A 12,407-nucleotide genomic window follows, 5' to 3' on the forward strand; every position below is an offset into this window, starting at 1 on the left:
TACCTTGTCCCTCTTACATTTAACTATCTGATCAACCACTAAAGAGTTTAAAATAAAAATCATGTCAGCTTCCCACCTGGCCCATGCTAAGATAAGATGGCTAAATGAGCTGGCCCCCTTATCTTCAGGAGATTAAAGGTTCAGGTGCTTCTCATGCCAAGTCATGTAAAGAAGCTAAACTCAAAGATATGATAAAAAAATTAAACCTTAAGTATAGAGTTCGTAACATGTGCTTGCATACACAAGATTACCAGGCTATTTACTCTAGCATGGCTTTCATATATAACAACCTTTTTGCACTGGCAAGAATATGAGAAAACTGCCAGTCTCTAGGAGTCTAACCCCCACAATACAGCAAGAGGAATTGTATTTCATCACTCCATTATCAGATTATCTATGGGATCCTAAATGAATGCTATCCAGATGGATATTTCTTTGTTTAAACATGCTGTCAACAGCAAATCAAGTAAGCTCTGGGAGAGCTAGTTTTAATCCATGCATGAAATTGCTTCTGATAGCCAATTTTAAAAGCCAAAAAAGATAAAATTCAAAGAGGAATAAATACATTTTAATTTGGCTAGGCACCGTGTACTCAGATCACACACAGTCTCAATTCAATCAAGACTTCGCACCGATGTCCTGGGGGCTATGCTCCTCCCAAATATTAAACATAATTGTACCTGGCCTGCCAAAACTGAGAAGCCAAAACTCTTGGCGGTAGAGCAGTAAGGGTTGTAAGATTTAAACCTAAACCTGTCCCTTATTTCTCTACGATCCCCCACCCCTCGCCTTCTTTAAAAAACAAAAACAAAAAACAAACAAAAAGAAAGAAAGAAAAAAAACCGCTCTTACGGCTTGTTTTCAAACACTTTCCTCTACCAAGGTTCATCAGGCAATCACCTGCTGCACTGCCTATCTTTGGGCTAGCCCTACAGCAATGGTTTTCAAACTGGGTTATGCAAACTCTTGTCAGGGGGCATGTGAGAAAAATCCTGCTATGGTGGACAATGCATTTTATTTAGTAAGACTTGGCAATCTAAGTATAGGTATATTATGACCCTATTTCAGATGAGGGTATGTATTAGATCAGGGGTCGGCAACCTTTCATAAGTGGTGTGCCGAGTCTTCATTTATTCACTCTAATTTAAGGTTTCGCGTGCCAGTAATACATTTTAACGTTTTTAGAAGGTCTCTTTCTATAACTAAACTAGTGTTGTATGTAAAGTAAATAAGGCTTTTAAAATGTTTAAGAAGCTTCATTTAAAATTAAATTAAAATGCAGAGCTTCCCAGACCGGTGGCCAGGACCCAGGCAGTGTGAGTGTCGCTGAAAATCAGCTCGTGTGCCGACTTTGGCATGCGTGCCATAGATTACCTACCCCGTATTAAACTATATTATTTGGAAAGGAGTATACAGCCTAAAAAGTTTGAAAACCTCTGGCACAGAGAATGAAGGAAGACCTCCCTTTCCAATTCTACCATTCTCAAAGACTCCACATTAGTGGAAACCTCTCCCACCTCCAGGAGAAAGCTCTTGCTAAAGCCTATATAAACATGGAGCCTCCACAGTACTCCTAGCCTGGAAGCAAGGGAACATAGCTCCACAATTCCACCTACCCATGTTTCAGTACTGCTTCCCCAATCCCCATGTTCTCCTATGTACAGTACTTTAAAAATAAACATTCTTTGAGATAGGGTCAGAAAAGTGACGGTCTTACTCAGCTGGTAACTTTTGGTATGTTTGTCATTTCTACTTGTCATAAAACGAGTTTGTTTGGTTTTCTGCTTTTTACTTCTATTGGTACTTCAGAGCCAATACCATTATATCCAGTCATGTTTACTATACCCAGTTTCCCCCAGAATTTTCATTCATTCATCCCACCAGTGTTTTCACTAATGTAGACAGGCCACAGATATTCTGGGAAATTTTAGGGGGAAATGGATCAACTGAATTATTTACCGAGTTCCAACCAGCAACATCTGTACTAGTCTAAGACAGTGACATGCAGCATAGGTGTCACTAAGGGAATAATCTGCCCTGCAGAACCTTAATTACACATGATGAGGTGCAAGAAACAATTTTGCTTGACTGAGCCTACGATGAGCATAAGGGATGGCGTTACACACTCTACTTATAAACTACACTCATTTGATATAGACTCAGACATCAGTATGGAACCGGACTTCAAAAAAAACAATCCATCAGTCACTGTTGGGACTAGATCTGTCACTAGAACTGCGTTTTAAGTGTAACGTTAACTGACTCCTACAAGCCAGTTCTGAGGAACTGGACATGTCAATAGTCAAAGCCCACAATACTGAAAACAAAACGTTATCAAAAAGACAAAAGAGATACACAGGTCCTCAATATAGATAATGAAGGGTGCATAGATGTGAGCCATAATGTTAAATATTGATATTAAAGATGATTCACAATCTGTATTCTACAGCTCCTATTGGTCATTTTTCAAACTACATTAAGAACTGGCAGGAGGAAAGGGGTGAAGATGTTCAAGTCAGGCTCATTTGAATGAACTGTATAATGAAAGATGTCCACAGTCTTAAATAAACTGGACTTTCCATTCAGTGCTGTTCCCAAAAGGTAAAGGTATTTTATAAAAAGTAAAATTATACTTGCTCTTTATATAAAAAATAAGTTTGATATAAATATACCAGATACTATATGGGAGTCAGCAAAATGTACATTGCTGTTTGCCAGCGAGGGTGCAGGCTTATTCTAAACCACAGCGGAGAGCTAAAACAAAACTAAAAATGCCTAGAAACACTAACCCTGAGGGGAAAATATTATTGATATTTACTTTCAAATATAAGTACAGATTAATTTATCGCTGGAGTAAGGATGAATCTGGCCTAATATATTTTACAAAAAAGTGGTCTCAGAATTACAAATAAGATTTACTATGCTAAGAGAGGAACAGCAGTGCACAATCTCACTAGCAATAAGAAAATTTTCTCACTGCCATTTCCAAGCTGAAGGGAAAAGTTCTGCTAGATGGTAAGGATCTCCTACTTATTATCTGTTAGCATAAATAATTAAGTTAACAGTTTCAGACATCAAAAATCTAATTTTAAATGTTATGGTGTTGGTACTTGTTTAGGTTAATACAGAAATCCATCACGCAGAAAACAATTTGATTAAGTTAGACTTCCTGGAAATCACCCAGGCTAGAACACTGGGAGTTACTGATCAATTCATAAAGAGAAATAGAAACATACCCAATCCTTTTAAAAAAGGAAAGTAATCTGCGTGTACAAAGTTTTTTCAATTTGAGAGGCAGAATGATGATGGACTGAGTTAGACCATTAACCTCCAAAGATTGTAATTTAAATCCCTGGTGGACACTGGTAAACATCGCTAAACTGTAATCCTGAGTACCTGAGGTTAGCTGTAAAAAGTGTGTGGGGAAGCCAGCACACATTACCAATCTCTGTCTGCTTATCTGTAAGTTATTATGTATTTATATTACAGTAGAGCCTAATTACAAAGGGCCTAATTAGGACTGGATCCCCTTTTGCTAGATGCTGTACAAACAGAGGCAGACATGGTCCCTGTAATGAAGAGCTTACACTCTAAGACCCTAGTGCTATTAGTCCAGGTTCATGAGAATTAAATATACAACAACATTTTAAAAAATAGTGCTTTCCAGGAAGAAAAAAAGAAAACTGTATTCACTTTTTCTTTTAATCAGTCTTCTAGCTACTTGGAGGGAAATATACTACTCTTAATTCCCCACTGAAGGAGATATCTTTTGTACTTTTACATTGAGTGCCTCACTCAGACATTCAGATGAAACCTCATCTACACATGGGAAATTTTGCAAAAATTCCCCATTATTGTCAACACCAGTTCAGATAAATCAATGGTAGGAGTCTTAGTGTAATGGGGCTGCCAGCTGCCAATTAGACCTGCTTTGAGGTAGATGGCAGTGATTACAATATAGGTAGCAAGTCAACTCTAGGGCTCCCATTGTCGCAAACACCAGTAGAGCGGGAAAAAAGTTAGGAACTGAGGAATTTTTGTTATCACAGAAATACTTCACTGACTAAATCTTATCGCTCTGCCTATATGCTTTAGGCTGAGGTGAAAATGGAGGGGTGAAACACCAGGCTGGGCTGCACCTGCCGATGTCACTTATCAGCACAGAGCAGGAAAATGCATGTAAGACTCGAATGTTGCAGTCGAGTCAAAAGTAATTTAAAATACTAGATTAAACATAACCCAGTTTGCACAGCAAAGTTAAATATGACACTGGCATTTAAGCCCAACGTTGGTGACATCCTCCTACTGAAGTGACACTGAAGTATAGATAAATGCCTCTTTTCCTAAAGTGTTTTGCAACATAGGTATGCACTGTTAAACTGCTGCTCTACTCCACCATCATGTTGACTGCATTTTAGTGGAGGGCATAACAATTCCTAGATATACTGCAGTTATTACTATGCTTTGGAATCCTTATAGGTGCATAAAGAAAGATAAAAAATGTTAAATTATACAAAATGTTTAATATTCACACATTAGATTTGCCAGGGATGACTGACACATGTAAGATAGTTTGAGTGCTGATAAAATGGATCTAATCACAGACACCAGCCTACCAGTAGTCTAGGGAAATGAGGAGCTCAGCAGAAGGAAAAGAGGAGAAATACCTCTCCTAACAGCCAGGACTGGAGTGATGAGAGAATAAGAGTAAGAACAAAAGAGACACCTTAATGCTTTCCTTTACTGAACTGGAAGAGTGTAGCAAGATATTGCATTGAAAATATTGAACAGCAATGCTATAATTGGGCTGTGATGTTCTATCACACAATGATACTGACTTAGATCATCAAGGAAGGCATGCCTATGTTTGCATCTGGTCTTAAATGCAGATGGGTTTCACTCCAAAACCTGGTTTTGACAGTCTATCCATCGTACCAGAATACCAGGATGGGTATAAACGGGATTTGTGCTGGCAAACAGATTGTCATACTGACCCAGAGTCTCTGCTTGATCAGATAAGTGCTACCACAAAGAAATTGAGTCAGCAAGGGTATGTATGTCTACGCTGCCACAGAGCATGCTCTCCACAGCACATAGATATGTGGTAGCTCCGCTCAAGCTAGTGCACTAAAAATAGCAGCATGGCTGCAGCAGCATTGGCAGTGATCAGGCTAGGTACCCAAGTATGAACCAGGGGGTTAGGCATGATTATGCTGAGGCAGCCAGCCCAAGCTACTGCTTGTGTCACTGTAGCCACACCAATATCTTTAGCATGCTAGCTCAAGGTTACTTGTTCTAAAGGATTTCAGTACTTGTGCAGTGGACAACTCTTCTAGCTTAACTCAGATCTCATAGCCACGATGACAACCTTGGAACTATCCCAGGTAATCACGCTCTTAAATCTTGCTTTTCCACTGTAACTAAAGAAGGAATAATGATCAGAATATGAAGGTTGACATCACTGCTAAGGGAGACTTGATAGAAGACAAATTCTAAGAAGTAGGCTGAACTGAATTATTTAGTGCCTTGAAGGGGAAGACAGTAGAAATCAATGTGGTAACAGATGGAAATTCTCTGAGCCTCATTACATCATTCCTTCACTATAATTGGCTGTTTAGATATAATGCAACATAAATGAGGTCAAAACAGAAAAGTCTCTCTGCATAGTTACACACATTCAGTAAAACCACTTATTTTCAAAAGAAATTAGAGGCAAAGTTGCTCTGTTACACTATTACGTTCCTTTTTCAGGGAGTTACTTCCACTCCAGAGAACAACCCACTTCTGACATTCTGCTTGTGCACCAGAAGTGCAATTCAAGATTCAAATTATGGCAGACAAAGAACCTCAAATGAAGAGTAGCAAGCAGCATGTGCTAGCTCCCCACTAGTTTAAGATGTTATTTTGGTTACAAAGAACTGACGTTCATGGTTAATTCATGAATAAATGAAGCAAATAAGCCTCAGGCTACAGTGAAAAGACTTTGGTGTTGCCAAGCCTCTAGTCTAGCCTTTCAGAATGTGAGATTAAGCATGCTCATTTCATGAACGAAGAAAAAAATATAAAGGCAGATCAATGCCGACTGAACTCCCAGCTGACACAAAGCTAGTCAGATTCAGCTGTCTTCTGAAAGACACTGTCACTGCTGACTTAATCACAGAAAGCAACACATTTTCTGATTAAAATATCTAATTTCTCCACTTTTGTTGTGAAGCTATTGGAGTCACAGTGTGAAGAGATATGAGTTAACAATATCTGCACTGTAAAATGCTGCCATGTTTGGACAACAGGTTTCAAACATTCTTTCACTGCCACAAGCCAGGGTTCAAAAAGGTGCTTCCTCTCACATCAACAACTGTAAAATTGTGCCACCGCATATTACAAAATTGGTAGCATTTCTGGCCTGCAATACTCTGAATCTAACAGAAGTACTGATAAGTGAGCATACACTGTCACTGAAGGAAATGAGCACTGCCGGTTCCTCAAAATGCTTCATCCTGCCAGCAACTGCTACCTTTACTCTTATCTGTTCTGAGCCTAACCCTGTTGGCATTTGTCCATGTCCACACCTCATCCTGATACTGAGAAAACAAAACAATGGTGTCCAGGTTCATAGAAAGCAAGACTGAGCAACACGCTCAGTATACTGATAACTATGCAACCCTGTGATACTTGATGTTCTCCCCTGCAGCTGAACGAAGGGGTGGGAGGCTGGACCGGGGACAGAGAATCTAGGATACACCAACACGCTGAACATAACTCTCTGGATCCCTATATAATGAATTAAAAAAAGCCAACTTATGACTTCATCCCTCTAATACGGGTCCTATAGTGAGGCCCGCAACCCTGATAAATTTGTATCAAAGGCTGATGACCAGTCCCACACAGATGCATGACCTCTATCACCCAAAGGGGACAAAGGACTGAAAACTGACAGATGGGTTCAGGAAGATTGAAGTTAGCCTTCCATGTTACAAGAATATCAATTTGCAGTAGCACAGAAATACTTAGTATCTGACTATAGAATTTTATTTTTCAGAGTTTCTTATTGAATGAAACCCCCCCCCGCCAAAACTTCTACAAGTTACACATGCATTAAACAAACCTTTGATAATTTTTTTAGTACTCCAGTTGGTTAAAGATGTCACATAACCAAACAGTGCATGCAATAAGATGTTCCTTCATTATAATATACCCCCACAGAAAATACCTTATTGCTTAAAGGGGCAGTCAGAAGTGATTTGTCGACATGGGAAGCAAAGTTGGCCATAACAACGTCCTTGGAAATGGGGAGGGAAGAGAGACAGACTGCCTCTGTATCAACAGTAAGATATGAGGGAGAGGTTGTTTCACTCTAACACAATTGGGCTTTAAGGGCAATAATTTTTAAAAGTGCCCTTAGGCTGTATCAGTTCCTTTGTCCAACTCGACATTTCAGAAACTATTTACCTGAGGCAATATTTTACTACAGTTGCCAACAAAGTCAATTGGTGTCTGTACAATACCATAATTGCCTTTTGCATGATTTCTTTGACAAACAAAGGATTAAATACCATCACATGCACTTACCTGCATAGGAGACACTGCAGCTGCTGGGGGTGTTTTCATGGGGCTTGGACTCAGAGGAGTGCGAGGAATTGTGGCTGTGGCAGGGCTTGGAACTATTGGAAAAATAAAAAGGAAGCTATCCCAAATGCGGCATGGTTTTCAGTCAAATGGAGAAGTGGCCATATAGCCACATGTCAAGACAACTGTTTAAGGGCAGAACCTGATAAGTGTTTTGTTTGCTCCTACTGTGCAGTGCTCAGTTTTTGGAAAGCAACTTTGAAAGTTTCAAAAATGCTCAAGTACTATGTTGATCACCTCCTAACATGAGCCTGCACTAGATCAAAAATAGAAACCATATAGAACTATTTACAGTATCTAGATGTTCACAAAAAAATCCCGCCCCCTCCCCCCCACTTAACTGGAAGTTTTACATACCAAAAGTGGCTTTGGTTTTCTAATTTAGAGGGTTACATTCTTTGTTGCATCTCTAGGCAGTGTACATTGCACATATCAGGGGCTCTGTACTTTCCTCCCTTTCCCCCACAAATTGCCTGTGTGACACCCACCCATCCATCTTTATTTCAGGGACTCCCTGCAACCAGCCTTCATGCCAGAGCCTCTAACTCATTCACCCATGCTAGGGTCCTCCATTCCCCACACATTAATCCCTCTGCTGCATTTCAGGGGGTTGGATTATCTCCCATGTCATCATCCCCACATACCATCACCCCTGTTTCTCCACCCATGCCAAGGGCGGTGTGCCCCCCTCATTCCTCCTAATCTCCATATCAGGGTCCCCCATTTTCCACCACCAGGTAACCCTATTTCCTCTCCCTACATGGTAGGAGCTCTGTGAACACCCCCATTCCACTCACCATACCACCTATGACCACTCCACCATTCTAATTTCCTTTCTTTCTGTTCTGGAGAAGCATTCAGAGAGCTGGCATTTTCATACTATATTGGGGAAAAAGGCTAGAGCTACGATAAGGGAGACTGTTAACATCTTCCAGTGTAATGGCTGCCACCAACCCGTTATTTCATCTATAAACGATCACAGAGGTAGTTGTAGTTGCTGGGTCTGCTAACCAGATGCAAGGAATTAAGAGTCCTCTTCATCTCCCCCCTCCAAATTTTAGATAGAAGTGCCATCAATGTGTGTGTAAACCTCATTTTGCCCAGGCAGTCAGCTGATTCCCTAATTGCATGACTAGCAGATGATGTAAATTTCTTACCAGGAGGATAGTTTTTATTTTTATACAATTTGTCTGAGCAATCGGATCCTTACCCAAAGCCACAGATGAGCAAGTTTTCTGCTGATTCACTCATGTTACTTCCTCCTTTTACTAGAATTTTTTGCACAATTATTATGAACAAAAACACTAACAGCCCTCAAATTAGAACCAAGGAGCTGGAAAGCGACAAAGACAAATACTAACAGGGAGAACACAAATGCAGAAATATGACAATCTACAGAATCTATATATGATTTATAGATTATACTGAATCATATGACACGTCTTCAGGCGATGAGCATAAAAGTGGGTTGCCATTTACATTACGGCTGCTTATATCAGTCTAGTACCGCTAAGGGACCTTAAAGTGCATGTAAATGTAATTTAAAATGTAATTCATAATCACATTAAGGCCCCTTTGTACTACCAGAGCAATATAAAGATGTCTTAATGTAAATGAGACTAAGGGTTTGTCTACACATTGGGGTAATGTGCTCTACAAATTTAGGGCTTATCTACATGGCGAAATAATGCATTGTCTGGGCTTGTGATTTCTAAAGCACACTAATGCGTTGTACGTTAATTGGTCTGTGTAGTCCCTACCGGTGCATACTGAAGGTTCCCTAGTACAATTTAATGTAATGCTGTTTCAAGCACTGGTATAGTGCACTAGGAAGCTTTTAGTACACACCAGCAAGACCTACACAGACTAATTAATGTGCAATGCATTAGTGTGCTTTGGAAATCGCAAGTCCAGAAAAATGCATTATTTGACCATGTAGATAAGCCCTAAATTTGTATAACAACTCAAAAACAGGACTTTAAAGTCAGGCTCTAAGTTTACATGTCTCATTTCCTAAAGGTCAATTCTAGGACGCTCATTTGGGGGCATGTATTAATGTTAGTGTCTTAATGGGAGTACTGAATATATCCTTAAGCTGGGGACACAGCTGAGTGTACAATTGGTATTATATTCCTGTTGAGTGAGAGTGCTGACTCACAAAGCCTCTAGTGTCCAAATTACTAGGTAAGTGACAGTGAGGGATAGAGAACATTCAACTCCTGAGGTTGAAAAGAAGAGAAAGGATAATTACTTAACAGTAATGTAATTTAGTGTACATGGGTTTATTTCAGACCTTGCTATTGTAGTGTCATCTAGCTGAATTTTGAATCATCCAGAACATGAGAAGCATACATGTCAACATACACAAACCTCTAACTTTGTATAGCTACTACACTGGCTAGAAGTAATTACCTTGTGAGGCACTGTCGAAGGATTTGATTAGTGTTTTTACGGTGGGAGTTGGCTCCGAGGAAGTGGATGACCTGCGACTTAATCCCATTCCTTGTCTCAGAGCTGCCAAATCCCTCTCTACAGCATTCATGTAATTGTATACCCGGCCACGTTCCTCTTCCTGCCTGTAAACAAAAGCTAGGCCATCTTAGCCACATCAGTAAAATATCTTCTTTATGTCAAAAGGCTTAAATGTAAACACAGGAATTGAGCTCATAACTCTACTCATTATATTAACCTACTTTGCTATTGTAATTTAGGTTTAGATTAACAGCCTTAAATACCAGTCAACTTCTTTAGTATCTGTCAACAAAAGACCCTAAGTGAACTGAAAGGATTTTACCTATCGAGAGTCAAGTTTAGAGTCTTGTGTTTCCTAGTGAGTTAAACTTCAAATTTGCTATAGATTAAAAACTAATCCACCGAAATCAAAATAAGAAACACCTTTACAATTATTTTTGAAAGGGACAAACTTTTTTATGCCTGCATAAGTAAAAAAGGTTCAACCCATATTTTTTGGGGGGAGTGGGAGGGGAGGGGAGGGAGTGCACCGGTAGGGTGGGAGAGGGAAAAATATATTTTTAAAGTTCAGCTTTGAATTGAGGCTGAACTCTAATTGCAACCCAAAGGACACTAAGGTTTTAGAATGGAAGGGCCCTTTCAACCTAAGTTCATGTCGGTTATGACATTCACTGTCACTCTGATGGAGGAACCATCCTTCTGTCTGGAGAAAGCCGCCTTCCCTCCCCACCCATCCCGGGATCTGAGGGGTTATTCATTGCCTCAGTTTCAGATCAAATACTATGCTAACTTCATTTTTCAACAGCAGCTATACCGTTTCTCTTCTTTTGGAATCTTACAACAAGTTTTTAAAGAATCATTTTCAGTTACCTTTGAGTTCTTTGTTCTTAGGAAATCAATTACCAGTAGATTATTTTACCTCCATCTGCAAGTAACATGGATTTAGAAAGCCCTTCTGGAATCAGTATCAGAACAAAACCAAGCAATAGACTTCCAACATCCAAAAGCATGACTACTGGGTAATAGGCTTGTTTTCAAGTTGACATTTAGTTGATGATTCTGTTATATTGTTAACACTGATTCCAAGGAAAAATCAATTCTAGTTGCTTTGCAGCCAGTACGTTTATTGTTCCAATATATTTTACCCACCAGGACAGTGAATTGATACTGCAAAGTCAAGCCTTAGCTTCAGCAAGGGGATCCAAACACCTCACAATTAGTCTGATTCATTTCAACTTAATGAACAGATTTTCTAGAGATGCCGGATCCCTGTAATGCAAAGCACAAATTGCAAACTTCCTATTTTGAAAATTCAAAGATTAGGTTAGAAATTCCTATCAAAAGCGGGTGCGATGACATTTTGACTTAAGGCATCAGTTCCTCTAAACTCCTGGTATGAGTATCTCCTAGGCCAATAGTAATCAGGAGTTTTACTACCTGACAACCTATTCAAATTGGTAGCTTCACTTCAGATTAATCTGCTTTACCCTCACCATCCAGGTCATCTCTTATTTTCAAGTATATCCTCCTCCAGTCTGCTCTCTACATCTCACATATGCAGCCTGTGCAAAATTCCACTGCAAAAATAATTTCTCTCAGCCCACTCTGGTGTTCCAGTGTTCCCTGCATCAAAAATTTATATCTGAATTTACAGAGTGTTTCTCAGTGTTAATTTACATGGCACTTTATAAAAGGTTTTAATAATGGGAACATGTACACATATCACAAACATCATGATTGTAACTGCTGAATCTCCAGTCTGAATCAAAAGGACCAAATAGCCATGGAGACCAAACAACTCTTCAACTCCTAGAGAGGACTAGTGGTCAGGGTTCAGGTAGATTGGCAGGACTGGGGAAAACATGAATTGTGTCTGACCTGTATATGCTATGGATTCATTGAAGACTGAATTTTGTGCTTTTTTGAAAGATGCCCGACTAATGTATTTAGGATCACTGAAAAAAATACTACTACAGAAAAACCTCCACAACCAGTTGATTATGAGGCAAACGCTTATTACTGAAGAAAGTTGACAGCAATTGCAGAAAATCTTAGTTGTCTGTTTTCCAAAGTGCTATAAGCATAATTTAATTTTAGATAAGAAGCATACTGTATCAGTTTCTGTTCAATATATAGGAAAGTCCCTTTTACAGGTGAGGCTTTTAATGACTGGTTTCTCATTCTATTTCTTAAATAGCACACTGCTGGAACTTCATGGAATGAGCTATGCAGTAATACTAACATTTTCTGAAGGTATTTTTGGGAAAAAAAATAATTACTGCAGTAATTAAGTATTGCAGTAGCAACTA

The 12,407-nt window shown here is 39.4% G+C and overlaps 1 protein-coding gene across 4 annotated transcripts in view; it reads right to left on the reverse strand.

Moving 5' to 3' along the window:
* SPECC1L (sperm antigen with calponin homology and coiled-coil domains 1 like) overlaps positions 1-12,407 on the reverse strand; it is a 107,146-nt gene that overhangs the window by 51,609 nt on the left and 43,130 nt on the right. For 3 of the 4 annotated variants that reach the window (XR_004003036.1, XM_030583523.1, XM_030583522.1), the window contains exons 8-9: positions 10,039-10,202; positions 7,570-7,661 (exon numbers count right to left, since the gene is read on the reverse strand). Coding sequence is in view for 2 of the 4 variants with exons in the window: in XM_030583523.1 (XP_030439383.1) it covers positions 7,570-7,661; positions 10,039-10,202 (256 nt within the window). In the remaining 2 variants the exon portion in view is untranslated. Of the gene's footprint in view, positions 1-7,569; positions 7,662-10,038; positions 10,203-12,407 lie in introns of those variants that run through there. The other variant, XM_030583524.1, reaches the window with a different exon arrangement.

The sequence above is a fragment of the Gopherus evgoodei genome, chromosome 13 (genome assembly GCF_007399415.2).
Source record: "Gopherus evgoodei ecotype Sinaloan lineage chromosome 13, rGopEvg1_v1.p, whole genome shotgun sequence".
Classification (NCBI taxonomy): domain Eukaryota; kingdom Metazoa; phylum Chordata; order Testudines; family Testudinidae; genus Gopherus; species Gopherus evgoodei.